The sequence below is a fragment of the Seriola dumerili genome, unplaced genomic scaffold (assembly GCF_002260705.1).
Source record: "Seriola dumerili isolate Sdu_G_001 unplaced genomic scaffold, Sdu_1.0 BDQW01000531.1, whole genome shotgun sequence".
NCBI classification, from domain to species: Eukaryota; Metazoa; Chordata; class Actinopteri; order Carangiformes; family Carangidae; genus Seriola; species Seriola dumerili.
Window position 1 is genome coordinate 444,628 of NW_019174786.1, and position 13,529 is coordinate 458,156.

General features: G+C 43.1%; 2 protein-coding genes across 3 annotated transcripts; one reads left to right on the forward strand and one right to left on the reverse strand.

Moving 5' to 3' along the window:
• Positions 1-230: 230 nt before the first annotated feature.
• LOC111235587 (embryonal Fyn-associated substrate-like) lies at positions 231-10,204 on the reverse strand. Its single transcript, XM_022764089.1, has 8 exons — positions 10,135-10,204; positions 9,419-9,626; positions 7,274-8,620; positions 7,035-7,160; positions 4,958-5,902; positions 4,608-4,673; positions 2,838-3,095; positions 231-2,674 (listed from the first exon to the last, which is right to left on the reverse strand). The coding sequence occupies exons 2-8, from the start codon at positions 9,428-9,430 to the stop codon at positions 2,489-2,491; spliced, it is 2,940 nt and encodes a 979-aa protein (XP_022619810.1). The 5' UTR covers positions 9,431-9,626; positions 10,135-10,204; the 3' UTR covers positions 231-2,488.
• Positions 10,205-10,588: 384 nt separating this feature from the next.
• LOC111235588 (dehydrogenase/reductase SDR family member 4-like) lies at positions 10,589-13,508 on the forward strand. 2 transcript variants are annotated; one of them, XM_022764091.1, is made up of 9 exons: positions 10,589-10,840; positions 11,091-11,206; positions 11,481-11,658; positions 11,920-12,021; positions 12,194-12,264; positions 12,385-12,436; positions 12,653-12,787; positions 12,896-12,951; positions 13,040-13,508. In XM_022764091.1, exons 2-9 carry the CDS (start codon positions 11,094-11,096, stop codon positions 13,152-13,154), a joined length of 822 nt encoding a protein of 273 aa, XP_022619812.1. In that variant the 5' UTR covers positions 10,589-10,840; positions 11,091-11,093; the 3' UTR covers positions 13,155-13,508. The 2 variants fall into 2 exon arrangements, with proteins under 2 accessions (XP_022619812.1, XP_022619811.1); XM_022764090.1 differs by having other exon boundaries at positions 10,591-10,782.
• The last annotated feature ends 21 nt before the right edge of the window (positions 13,509-13,529 follow it).

Consider the following 13,529-nt stretch of genomic DNA (forward strand, 5'->3'; position numbering starts at 1 on the left):
ACAGTACCATCGGCACACTTACTCGACAAACTTTATTCTGTGTTCAAGACGACTTTATCCCACTTAAATGGCCCTGGAGTGCGGTCTCTGTAGTATTAAATTCATCATTGTTTCTGGTACGGTATCTATATTTTTCCAGTAGATATGATAAATAACTTATTTTTTTCTTTTTTCTTTTACAATCACAAACTGCAATAAATAATCCAAACACATTTGTTTAATTGCAAAAGTTGTATTTGTGCATTCTGAACAGGAATACAAGACAGACATCAAATGTAGTGTAAAGTAAAGAGGTTTAGGTTTATATTACTGTAGGAGAAAAGTCAAAGATTCATTTCTATACCTCAGCGAATATGGATAACAGACTCATTTGAGTTCACATAGCGTAAAAAACTTTCTTGTACAAAAGAAAATACAGCCATATCTTTAAATTGTAACTTAAGATATTTTTTCCAAAAACAAAAAACAAAAAAAAACAAACATGTTTTGTTCGTTGTAAATCATCAATTACAATCGCCCTGGTAAAGGTTGTACATTTATAAAATCTAAGCAAGTTACAGCCATGCAAACTGGAAAGCAAAAAACATAAACCAAAACTGACCATAATAAATATATATAACTAAAGCTTACATGCCGAACATGCTCTCTTCATACGTGTAGTGTTTTGGCAGGGAGGTATTCATTGGGTAATACTTCAAACCTCCACAAGGTGACGCTGCAGAAGAGACAATGTAACAGCAGGAGAAAACAGTACTCCTTGAAGAATGATTTTAACTGAGCCATACAACTGAAAAAATGATTACGCAATGCCCTGACGATACTGACTTGGATCAGAGAAATAAAACTGGAATATCAGGTTAAGTAATAAGAGTAACGTCAGAGAAGACAGATCCAAAACCTTTATAATCTAACGTTGAAGAGCACCCTCCAGGATCAAACTGGCCATGTGTTTACACAGTTAAGATTTGTAGCGTTAAGTGTGTCAAACAATATGTTTGTTCAACTTCCAGTCTACTATATGTTCCACCACAGCCTCAGACTGAGCTGTCTGTGTGTAGACCATTGCACCTGATGACTGGAATAAATGAAAATGTGCGGTCAGACAATATACTAGTGTCAGATGGAAAAACAGGTATGTGTTTCAATGGATTTAAAATGTGAAATTCTCCCATTTCAATCAAAAAGTAAGTTATGCTTCATTTCACAGTTTCACTCTGGCTCGGCCATATGGTTATTATTATTATTATCATTTTTTTTTATAAAATACTGATATATATCTTGTTATGACAAATGTTAAATCATGATACTGATGTTCAGTACAGTGAACTATGTTCCACTGCTATGCTTTCCATTCATAATGAATTGTGAATATAATAACCAGCCTTAGTTTCTACCACACTGCCTCACAGCAAGGTTGCTGACTTGAACCTATCGGAGCAGACGTGAGTAAGCACTGTTGACAAGCATCTTATGGGAAATGAAGATAAAAAGCATAGAAAGTCAAAGAAACGTAACCATGCAGATCATAACAGGACATGTGGAGACAGGTAACCTTGGTCAGCAGGTTTCCTATCCACTGTCAGGCTGTCATGTGACTGTGGGAAAGAACAGGATTAGGCAATTCTCGCCCGAATGTCATCGCTCACGATTAGTCGCTGTGTCAATTCTTGGATATTACCTCTCTCTATCAGACAGGACTTTTCTGAATTTTTCTTCGTGAGATGTGAAAAACTGCATGAATGTAAATTGAACACATATTGAGAGATGTTTCTTTTAAACCTCAATGAGTGAATTTCAAGCTGTACCACAGCTAATCTTTCCTTGCTAGTGGAAATGGGCAGTACACAAACACAACACACACTTGCAAAGATTTTGGATGGAAGTCGGGCAAACTTCCTACTACACACCCTTTTCCATTTCTCCCATATTAAGCCCAAAACACTTGATATGCTGCTTTGACAGTTTCAGACTGTTAATCACAAAAGGCCTTTCAGGTATCACAGTAAAAAGTAGGCCAGATCCAGGATGTAAGGCCTCCTTCTGTGCTATTTTTGGAATGGGGGGATGGCTAAATAAATAGAGGAAGGAAGGAAAAATGGCTATCATGTGAGGGAAAGAAAATGCGGCAAACATAATAAAGCAAAGCTCCCAAAATAAGCAGTCCACACAGACACTCAAAGCCACATATGGGCTTCAAATATTCAATAAGTTAACACTCAAAAAGACAAGTGTGCCTGGCACGAAAGCACAGAGGTCAGTATATAAACAAAGGCAAACCAACACACAATTGGAGGACAGAACCAGCACAGTCAAAACCCAGCTTAGTAACAGCTGCAGCAAGGCTAAACACTTTCAGGATTCAACTTCACTTGCTTCAATCCCATTGAAACGAAAGGTAATGAAAGAGTCTACCAACAAATAAGGCATCTCAAAGAGAGAAAATATATGTGTAGTGTCAGCAAAGTTTTTACGCAAGTGATATGAAATATCATGACGATATTTCTGCCAGACGCTGGAGCAGAGTGGAGAAGCCAGCCGCTTGCTGGGAGAGCTCAGCGACACGGTCCACCATCTCCTGGGTGGCAGATACTGAGGGGTAGCTTTGTGCAGCGCCCTTTGTTGCCACCACAACTGCCTTCAAGGCCTGGCAGAGACGCCCCCCCGAGGTTGTGATCTGATTGGGAAAAGAAATAAAAACACAATTATTACATGTTTGATATATGAATTATCAGCCTGTTATTGGAGATTAAGACATTTGTCTACCTCAGACAAACTCTCGTGATTTTATACAAGTAACGGCACGAAAACAAAGTGTGCATTGGGATTTCTCCAGATACCTTGGCCCGCAGGTCAGCAGAGGTGAGAAGGCGAGAGAGCGTGTCCCCAATAAACACCAGTTTGTGTGCTGTCACAATGAGACTCTTTCCTCTGGCGACGAAGATGCGGGGCGGCTGGTTCCCCTGCACGCTGCTGAAGAGCACATCAATGGCATCTGCCAGGCAGGAGAGGTGGGCGAGGCTCTGAGAGGAGTAGAAGGACAGCAGCTCCGAGTCCTCCAGGGAGAGAGACACAGGCAGTGGAGGGGACGGGGTCAACTGCGCAAGAAAAGATGAAGCGGAAGAGTCAGGCAACAGTGTCAAATAAGTCACTAACAATACTTTAGTATCTTTATGAGGCTACGTGGTCTTGTGACAAAAAGGTTTACGCTTTGAAACCATGGAAAAACAGCAGGAAAAATCTTATGAGGGGAAAATGAATGACAACCATTGTCTGAAAAAATACACAACAACCACAGATGCAATTCATGCTGTCAGCCATTTAATTACACTACATTCAAATTATTCTTTAGTAGAAGTGGAAGGATTATTCAATTTTCTGCTTCCAGCTTATCCACTGGGAGGATTTAATGTTTTCCTTTGTCATATATATGATATTGAACAGAATGTGTTTAGAGTTTGGACTGAGCAAGATGCGTAAAGACATCACGTTGGACCATGGGAAATAATAACAATCACTTTTAATTTTTCTGACATTTTATGGGGCAAACAATTAATTAAGAAAATAATTACAGATAAATCCATGATGAAAATAAGAATTAGTTGCAGCCCTGCTCTTTTGCAACCGTTTATATCTAACTACTCAATATTAGAGCTTCCTTATGTAAACACATACCAGAAGACTTGCAGACTTCTCAGATCAATTTGCCCAATGGTAAAGTGACTGATTAAGAAACTCTGTAATAGGTTACCCAAAGGTTCTAGTCTGTGCAAGCTGATTTTTACTACAGAACAAACTGTCGGGCTCAATTTATAAAATAATTAAAATACATGCAGTTACTTCATTAACCTAAGCGCGCCAAAACATGAATAACCACTGTAATGGCAAAGTCATTTGCTGAACTTTAAGTCAGTGAAAGTCTGACACAAACACGCACGCATTCGGTACGTCAGCAAGTGTCACTGTTGAAAGAATGACTGTGCTTTTCTGTCACCTATTGTCCTGCAGCATCCAGTCAATGTAAGGCAATGTTGTTAAGATTTACAAGTGACCTCTTGTTGATCGTCTATGGTGTAACCAATGAATCTAGCAAGGAGTAGAAGAAAATGCAGACGGAGCGATAAAAAAGACATGACATCAGTGTCAAGCGGAGGACAGAAGTGACTTAAGAGATAGCATAAGACAAATACATGATTGTAACTTTGATTACGTATGTTGTTACATGTCTCCAGCTGTCGGCTTTGATGTTGGAATCTGATAAAAACACACTCTCCACGCGATGAAGAAGGAGTAAACAGATTCATGAGTCAGAAATCCATAGAGGGGAATCTGACAAAGTTATGCGACGCTAGGTAAACATGGTGAGTATAGCGTATCGAGTGAAGATGGGTTTAGACCAAATGAACCACGGAGGTGCTGCAGTCTGGATTAATGAGTCACACTGCTCATTAGTAAACAGAGTGCACTGTGAACAGAGTGAATCAATGACTTATCTGTGCAGACTTGTGTTTGTTTCTGTACTGCAAATAATTTGAATTACAAAAAAAAAAAAAAAATGACAGCATAGGATTGTGTATGTGGAGGTAAAAATACAAAGAGGAAAGACTCACCCTTGGTTCTGCAGTGATCGTTTGTCCGTTCTCAGCCAGGGCATCAGGAGGTGGCTCAGGTTTACCCTGGTGTGGGAAGGAGAGAACAGTCAGGCGTGTACACAGACACATTTCCAGTCTGTGTATTGATTGTATTGCAACCATAAAACTACACATGCACTTAGGACATAAATTAATTGTTACAAGGAAAGCACATATGTTGAAGCACAAAAACACATCAGAAAATTGAAACAGAAAAGAATGAAAGGTACAAATAAAAAAACATATGAAGATAAATGACTGTTTTTAATCAGATAACTGATAACTGTACTACTGTATAACAATAAATTCATTTCTTCATGAAAACTGACCTGCAGCTTGACATATCCAACACTGTCTCCAGTAGGCACTGGTGCAGGGATGGGAGTCAAGCCGATCCCAGCATACTCGTTGCTGGGATCATCTTCTCCATTAACAGGCCCCACTGTGAGAGTAACAGTTGACGGAGCAGGAGGCAAGGGGAAGGCAGGCTGAGGAGTTGGGGGAAGGGGCCTCTCCTGGATCCAGCTACCTTTACGGGAGCCCATGCCACCTCCAGATGACTTCCCATCAGGCACTGGGAGCGCGGGTAATGGCCTGCGGGACAGGGATTCTTGGGAAGGCAGACGGGGGCGACCCTGAGCCTGCAAAAGGAGGGCACTTTCCTCAAGGGACCGCTGGACCAGTGACAAGAGCCCCTCGGATGGAGGAGCGTTGCCGATAGCGGATAAGGCGGGAAGCAGGTCCGACAGACGAGCCCAAGCCTGCTGAAGAGGCGGTGGAGGATCACCCGAATGACTGGCTTTCCAGGTGGACAGGATTTCAGCCAATGAGGTGGCCAGGTCTCGTGATGACAGAGTGGAGGCCGAGCAGGAGGCTGTGCTCAGCACTGAGTGGACAAGGCTGGAAAGCGAGGCTCTCCACTGAACATCACCTGAACCGTTACTAGAGACAGAGAGACGGCGAGTAGAGGTGGAGGAGGACGAGGAAGAGTGAGGGAGGACTTCAATTGTCAGAGCAGGCATGTCATAGATGCCACAGTCAGGCTCAGAGGAGTCTCGTTTATGATCTCCACTGCTGGCTCGTTTCTCAGGTCCAGGGACACAATACACTTTCCCAACCTGGACAACATCCTCACCAGAAAGGCTGGTGATGGACTCCCCTGGCCCCAGAGGCACACCTGGAAGTGTGGGGACACTGTAGACTTCGTCGTCGACTTCATCAGCCTGAACATCTGATGTGGACACATTCAGGGCGATAGTGGGGACATCATAGACCTACAACGGTGAGACATGAACACAATGCATTCACAATGGGGTTTCTGTGCCAATGACTGAAAATGGTGAACGCGGAGCCTACTTCACTGTGGGTACATAAAATTTGTACCAATAAAATGTCACAATTTGATGTTTAGAAGACTTTAGACATGTTTTAAACCTGGCATATACATGTGAACTGGGTGACCTACAGTCACAGGATCAGACTGAAAGTAAAAAACTATCTGTAAGTAGATGCAACAGAGTCCCTGAGCACCAGTGGGAGAGACACATTTGGACCTTTTAACATCAAAGTGTAAAAGCAGTGAGTCTGCAGTCCACATACAGTAATTGCAGGCAACGATGGAAAAAATTATCCAGCAGCTGGCAGACATGTTCAAGTAACATTAAAAGGGAGACCACGGGGGGTAGGGTAATGGTAGTGGTGTGGCCTTGGCATGGCCCTGACAGATGGGTGTGACTGGGAGAAAATAGAAGCAGCACTTGGACTGGATAGACAGGCTCCCACAGCAGACTGAGACAGGTGTGGCCTTGCCTTAAAGGGGGGCAGGGAGACACACTAATGGTGGAATGTGAGAAGAAATGGTGACAGGGGATTTGATAGTCATCTCTCGTTGGTGAATCGCTTCACTTGTACAGACATGAACACCAGTTTGCCACAGTTCCCAGCTATTTCTTTGGAAATGTATTACTCTGGATTTCTATTTTGCCATATAAATAAATGGAAGATTGGAATTACACACACATCACATATACAGGTGCAAAACTGATGAAACAGTAATGTCTGTACACAACTCCAGATGAAAACTTTTATTTAAATGGCCATTTTGATTAGATATTAGTCAGTTCAAACTTGACCTGAGAAGATTGCAAGGAAACAAAAACATAATAAGATGTTTCCTACTGTAAGGCAACACACACACAATCACACACACACAGCTGCTGTTGTGAACAATTCAAGTATCGACTGTCACTGACTTGACTCTTCAGTGTGAGAGGAGATTAAACAGGACAGACACACACACGACAGATCTGAAAGGGAACTCACTTCTAAAAAAAAAAAAAAAAAAAAAAACACATGGGTCTATCTGTTGCCCAGCGAGGAATGCAAAATAACTAGAGTTATCTTTACCTCTGTCTCAGAGTCAGCTTGTGGTGGGAGACTGCGAGGGGTGTCATAGATGCCATCATCATCTTCACCACCAAGGGCAGATGGGACTGGACGCTGCCACCTGCCACTGGGAGGAGTATCATACACCTACCAAGGCAACAAATACACAAAACCAAATTATGATTGCAAGCCTTGGTCAAGCGAAAGCTGTCAGAACATGCTGTTTCAACAGAGTTGTAAGTGAAGTAGCCATCACATACCTGGTCATCCACTGGATCTGAGTAATCCTGGCTTTCTCCTTTTTTGTTGTGCGCATTGTTGCTTTTCTCCAACCCATTGTTCATCCTTTCATCTTTACTCTGAGAAGTATTTTTCTGTTTGTCCTGTTCTTGCTGCAGGCCTGCAGAGTTGGTCTGAGCAGTGGGTTTGGGGACAGAGTTAGAATCGACTGATGTTGGTGCTGCTTGTAGTGCATCTTTCCTGGTGACACCCCTCACTGGAGGAGCTGGTGGAGGAGGTTTGCGGGCAAAATTTGGTGATCCAGGAACCCTGACCTGACCTGCTCTGACCAGCAAAGGGGATCCCCTGTGACAGGCCAGACCGGGTTTGCCCCTGGCCACAGCAGGGTTGGGTGAAACTCCCTTGAGCAGAGGTCTGGGAGATGCCTGCGCAGAGGATAACTGAGATGGGTGCTGGTGGGCCAAAACTGTGGCTGAAGTCCTGTGAAGGCTTGCTCCCACAGGGGTGGGTGTTTGATACATCCCGGGTGTGTCCTGGCTCACCTTGGACTGGGGGGTACCTGTTGTTCCACTGATTATAGAGGGGCCATTAGAGCAGACAGCAGTAACCACAACCCCTCCTGATGGGGACTGGTAAACATCATCACCTGCAAGTGGTGTACCTTTGGGTACCAAGTAACAGTCATCCGAGTGTCCTGCAGTTAGTGTTTCTCTAGGGACTAAATATGTATTGTCCTCTGGCTCATCAGCCGCCCTCGGCACTCCACTAGGGGAGAGGTACACAGACTCTGAAGCCATGAGAGCTGCAGGCTGCCTGGCATGCTGAGCTGCTGAGGGTATGGGACTTACTGGAGTCTGATAAAGTGTGCCTGTCATTTCTGTGCCTCGCCCTCTGAGAGAGGGCGAGCGTGGACGCCCTGCCACCCCAATATCCCAGTCAGGTCTGGGTCGGGTGCCAGAGCTGGAGTGAGAGCGTGGGCGCCCACCCTCAACTCTGCGGAGCTCCCCTGGCCTTGAGGCAGCTCCCGCTCCTCTTCCCTCACCCACACCTGGCGGGGAGCGATACACTCCATCGATGTCCTCTGCACTACTGCTGACAGCAGACCGAGCCAGCGCAGGACCAGGTGACAGGTAAACAGAGTCCTCACTGGGGCCACGGCGGAGTTCTGAGCCTGGGGGTGGGGCAGTCTGGAGGAGACGAAGGCGGTTGGCAGGGGCAATGCCCTGTCTTCCATGCAGGGAGCAGAGCCACCAGCCTGGCCCACCACTCTGCTCCTGTTCAAGAACCATCAAGATGTCACCTTTCCGGAAGGCCAACTCCTCTGGGCTCTCTGCTGTGTTGTCAAACAGTGCCTTTGCCAATACCGTCTGGGAGGGAGGAGGAGACAAGAGCAGAAATCATGAACACAGACCCACCCATTCAGTAATTCACACACACACACCAAACAGCCATATGAAAGTGGGTTTTAATCAACAGCCTAAATTCACACAAGCTAGTGTCTTACATCTGCACACCACAAACAAACAAGTACATTGACATGGCAATGCTAAGTCAGGAGTATAAAAAGCTTGATTGTTTAGAGCTGTTGAATGGAGAGTGAATAGGAGTGAATTGGGAAGATCTCGTAAAATGTATGTGTGAGAGACAGAGGACAGGAAGAGGATGGGTGAACAAAAAAGATGGCAAATGCAAAAGCTAGCATCATGACTAACTCAAAATTCACAGCTGTGTCAGTAATCAGGAAGCAGAGAGAAAAAGGGGCACAGTCAGGGAGGATCAATGATCAAATGGACAAGGGCTTAATGGTAATGAGGGAGATGAGAGGGAGGGGGAGGGGATGAGAGGCACATCTGTCCCTTGCTGTTTAGGGTTTAATTGCCAACCCAAAGCCAGAGAGTCAAGACCCCTTTCATTTTCTAAACCAACCCCCTGGGGACAACTAGGCTCAGTTGAGCCATGTGGGACCCCCTTAGAACAGTAATGGAGGCAATGACTGTCCAGATAAAATATCTAGATACGGTGAGATAATATAGGATCATAAAAAAATCCCATGCTAATTATTATTTTGTTACAATTTAGTTTTTATCACATTTGTCCATCATTGTGATTGCATTACAAGCATTCATGCAAATTCATACAAACAAAGAAACAAATACTGTACTCACGGAGACAGACATTGTGGATAAATTATCAGTTATGTCTCAGGGAAACTATAACTCAAGCTTCCAGATCAGTCAGGATCATCCATCTAGATCAGCGGTGGTCCTCATGGATGTACTGGTCGCCACAGAGAGTCAGTGCCGAGGCACAGCTGTATCTGGGCAGGACACATCTCAGAGTCCGGGTGCCTCGTCGTCCGCCTTCATAGGGATCCTGCAATCCACGTAGAAACGCTTTTCACGCTTTGTTCGCGACTTATTTATAACACGAGACTCATACAAGATACATGTGAAATGAAAGGTAGGCAGGCAGCGGCAACACCTGTCTATCCTTTCCACGCCCAGTAACGTTACGTTAAATGCAGCCAGTTCAGAAAAAGCTAACGTTAACTTAACATCAAAGATAAATGGGTGGTGTGCACTCTCTATCTAAAATATCATGTATAGCTGGCCACTTAACAACCGCGTAACCAGGTTAAATGATAATTAATTTAAACAGTAACTACCTAGAATACCGTGCGGTATGTTGTCGCGGCCTAGCTACTAACGCTAGCTTGGTGGTGTTAATGTTAGCTATGTTAACGCTGGTTATCTTCTCGTCTTTCGCTGCTAACGCTAACGTTCAGTTCAAAACAACAATGGCACCGCCGAGTAAAAGCGCTAAAGCCGAGTTGTTTCCTAGCCAACGATAGCACCCAAAACCGTAGTCATAAAACAATTACCTTGCTTTTTTCTTATCACCGATAAACTTCGTATCGGCGTACAGTCTATGATACGTAAAATCACTTCTTTTCAAGCGTGAAAATCTGTGGCCATCGCCGTTCAATCATCTTCGGCGATGACAACAAAATGATCTCCGCCTACTCAGAAGTACACGCAGTGCGCTGATCTAAAAGCCTAACCTCAGTGTCAGCGCCAGGCTTTAGACCAATCCAGTATCCGTGAAATCGCACAGTTAGCCGCAGCACGGAGTACAGCGCTTGTCTGATTGGCTCGTTTTTATGGGTTGCGTTTAAGGACCATCGAATTTTTTTTTGCCGTAAATCAGATAACTAACCTCTACATTAAAAAAAGAAACATATGTACGCCCCACTGTTAGTATCATCGATCAATACAGCAAATTTTGCAATTATGTTAAACAAATTCACATTGTTATTTCAACAGACATGGGTGTTATAGTGAATCAAACAACCACTAAATCCGAGTGACTGCTCGCTGGAGGCTTTTATTTTGACAGAAGGACTTCTACCCGGAAAATACAGACTTAAGCGACACATGAACCGTCAGTAGTCCAAGGTCCTGACACAATACTTATTTTAACAAATTCTTCCTCTGTGCAACCTCGTGTTCAATTTTGCACGAACAGCAGGGTGAGATAATGCTCCTGGTCACATTTGTATAATTGCATTATACAAGGTAGCCCACTAGGTAAAAGAATACATTTGCACTGAGTTGTCTGAGTCTGCCTTTGTAAATACCGATCAAGTATTTTATCACTGCTGTTGCCTAAACATGTATCGATAAGTGTATTATAAGATTAGAAGACTGGTGAAAAAGTGGTTGCCATCTTAATTCACTCTTTATTCATCATATCTCAGCTGCCACAGTTCAGGTGACCTCTACCCTAGTTACCCAGTGTTTTCATAAAAAAATATCAGCGACTGTTCTCTGTTCACAGGTGATGTTTAGGAGTGTTTTCAGGTGCCTTAGGACCAACCCTGTTGCTGGCCAAAGAAGTATGTCTCTAAGCAGCCTTGCTGGAAAGGTAGCCATAGTCACTGCGTCCACAGATGGGTAAGAATCATATTAATGACTCCTTTATTACCCATTTAAGATAAACCAAATAGTAACTGAGGAAGTGGCTGTGTCAAATCCCTGTCTGATGCCCTGCCAATTTCTGATATGCAGTCTATACCTTTGCAAAGTCTAGACATTAAGAACCATACTTGAAGGGATCTCAGTATGTAGTAAGTTGCATATCATTTAAAACAGCACATTCATCATAATTGTCATAGGCTTAATCTAATTCAGAGATCCCCTGTCTTGGTGCTCTTCTCCAACTCCTCAGAATTGGTCTGGCAGCAGCTCAGGCTTTGGGAAAGAGGGGAGCCCATGTGGTGGTTAGCAGCAGGCGACAGGCCAATGTGGACAAGGCAGTGGCACTTCTGCAGAGCCAGAGCATCCAAGTGACTGGGACCACATGTAACGTTGGCGACGGAGAAGACAGAGAAAAACTGGTTCAAATGGTGAGTCCCACCCTCAGGGATGCATCAGGAGCATTTATGGAGTCTGGGGGAGTTCTCACATAACATTATAGGATAGTGGACACCAAATTTTGCTGTATATGATTTTTATTAGTTCTTTTTAATTTAATCAACCACTATTATGTAGATCTCAGACAACTGCAACAAGTTTGGGCCCTGGGGCTGAAATACACATAATAATGAGGCTGTAGGTGATTATATTTACTCATAACCTCATCAACAATCGTTCTGTGTTTGGAATAGACTCTGGAAAAGTGTGGGGGTGTTGATATCCTGGTGTCCAATGCAGCAGTCAACCCTTTCTTTGGAAACATCATGGACTCCACAGAGGACGTCTGGGACAAGGTACATAGCAGAAATTAGCTCAAAGACCCATTTATAAAGCTGAAAAAAGTCAATCAGAAGAATTATTTTGATGAGTCTTTGGCTTCTGTCTTTGAACAACAATTGTTCTGCCTACTGTCATTCCTTTTAGTAATGAAAATGATGTATTCAGCCCAATTGTTTTTACTTCTAGATCCTGTCTGTAAACGTGAAATCAGCCTTCCTCATGACCAAGTTGGTGGCGCCTCATATGGCGAAGAGGGGGTGAGTGACAAAAGATTACACAGCTTAATGCAATTGGCAAGAACCAAACAATAAAGACTATAAAACTCTTCACTGTGTTTTAATTTCAAATGCTTTGAAGTGTCTGTATTTTTCTTTTAGAGGGGGGAATGTAGTCTTTGTGTCATCTGTGGCTGGATACCAACCAATGCAGGTCAGTGAGAGTAAAAGTTCAATATTTATCCCATCATTATGATTTCACTTTCCCCCTGTGATTGAGTGTGTGTCTTTGATTCTATGACAAACTGGAAAAAGACTTTTTAGTTTTCATGTATTTATTACATTGTCAGACTGCTAGACTGCTTTAAAGGTTTGAAGACACCATATGTTTTTATGATTATGTTTTTATGATTTTATTCTGTCCCTGCAGGCTTTGGGTCCTTACAGTGTTAGTAAGACAGCTCTGTTGGGTCTGACCAGGGCACTGGCCCCTGAGCTGGCTCAGAGTAACATTAGAGTCAACTGTGTGGCCCCTGGAGTTATTAAGACTCGCTTCAGCTCTGCGGTGAGGAGGAAAAACACATTTCTCTTTGTATCATACACTCAAACCATGTTTTCTTTGTTAATTAACTCTTGATGAATGTCTGTAATATTTTACTTTGTTCTATTCCAGTTATGGCAAAATGAAGACATCATGGACGAGTTCAAAAAGCAGCTCAGCATTAAAAGGTACAGTTCGTATTCACATGGCAACTTGTCACTAATATCCTGTTCTTTGGGTGGATAATTTATGAATACATTTCATATTTTCCTTCAGAATTGGAGAGCCAGAGGAAATTGGTGGAGTGATCGCTTTCCTGTGCTCTGAGGAGGCTTCCTACATCACTGGAGAGACCATCACAGTGACTGGGGGGATGAGCTGTCGACTCTGAGCCTCCACTGGCAACAAAACTAATTTGTACTTAATTTTGTCTGTGTAGATTACTTTTGGCTGTATTTTGATTACTTCCACTATTTGAAGTTTCCGGTGTGATGTTTGTAATATTCTGCTTGAAGATTTCTAAGCAAGATGTAAAAGTTTTCACAAAGTGCTTATCTAAAATAACACCCCACAGATCAGGCAGTTCATCTGTGATAGACTCACATTCAAATTATAAATAAGTGGGAAAATTTCAGTCATTTAACAGCGCATTTTATCAGATAATAAAAGTCAATGTACATAAATTTATATACAATTGAAAAACTCAGTTGTGCCAGGTTTTATAAAACTAATTCACCAAATGCTACCATTAAGTTCAGAGTTCTTT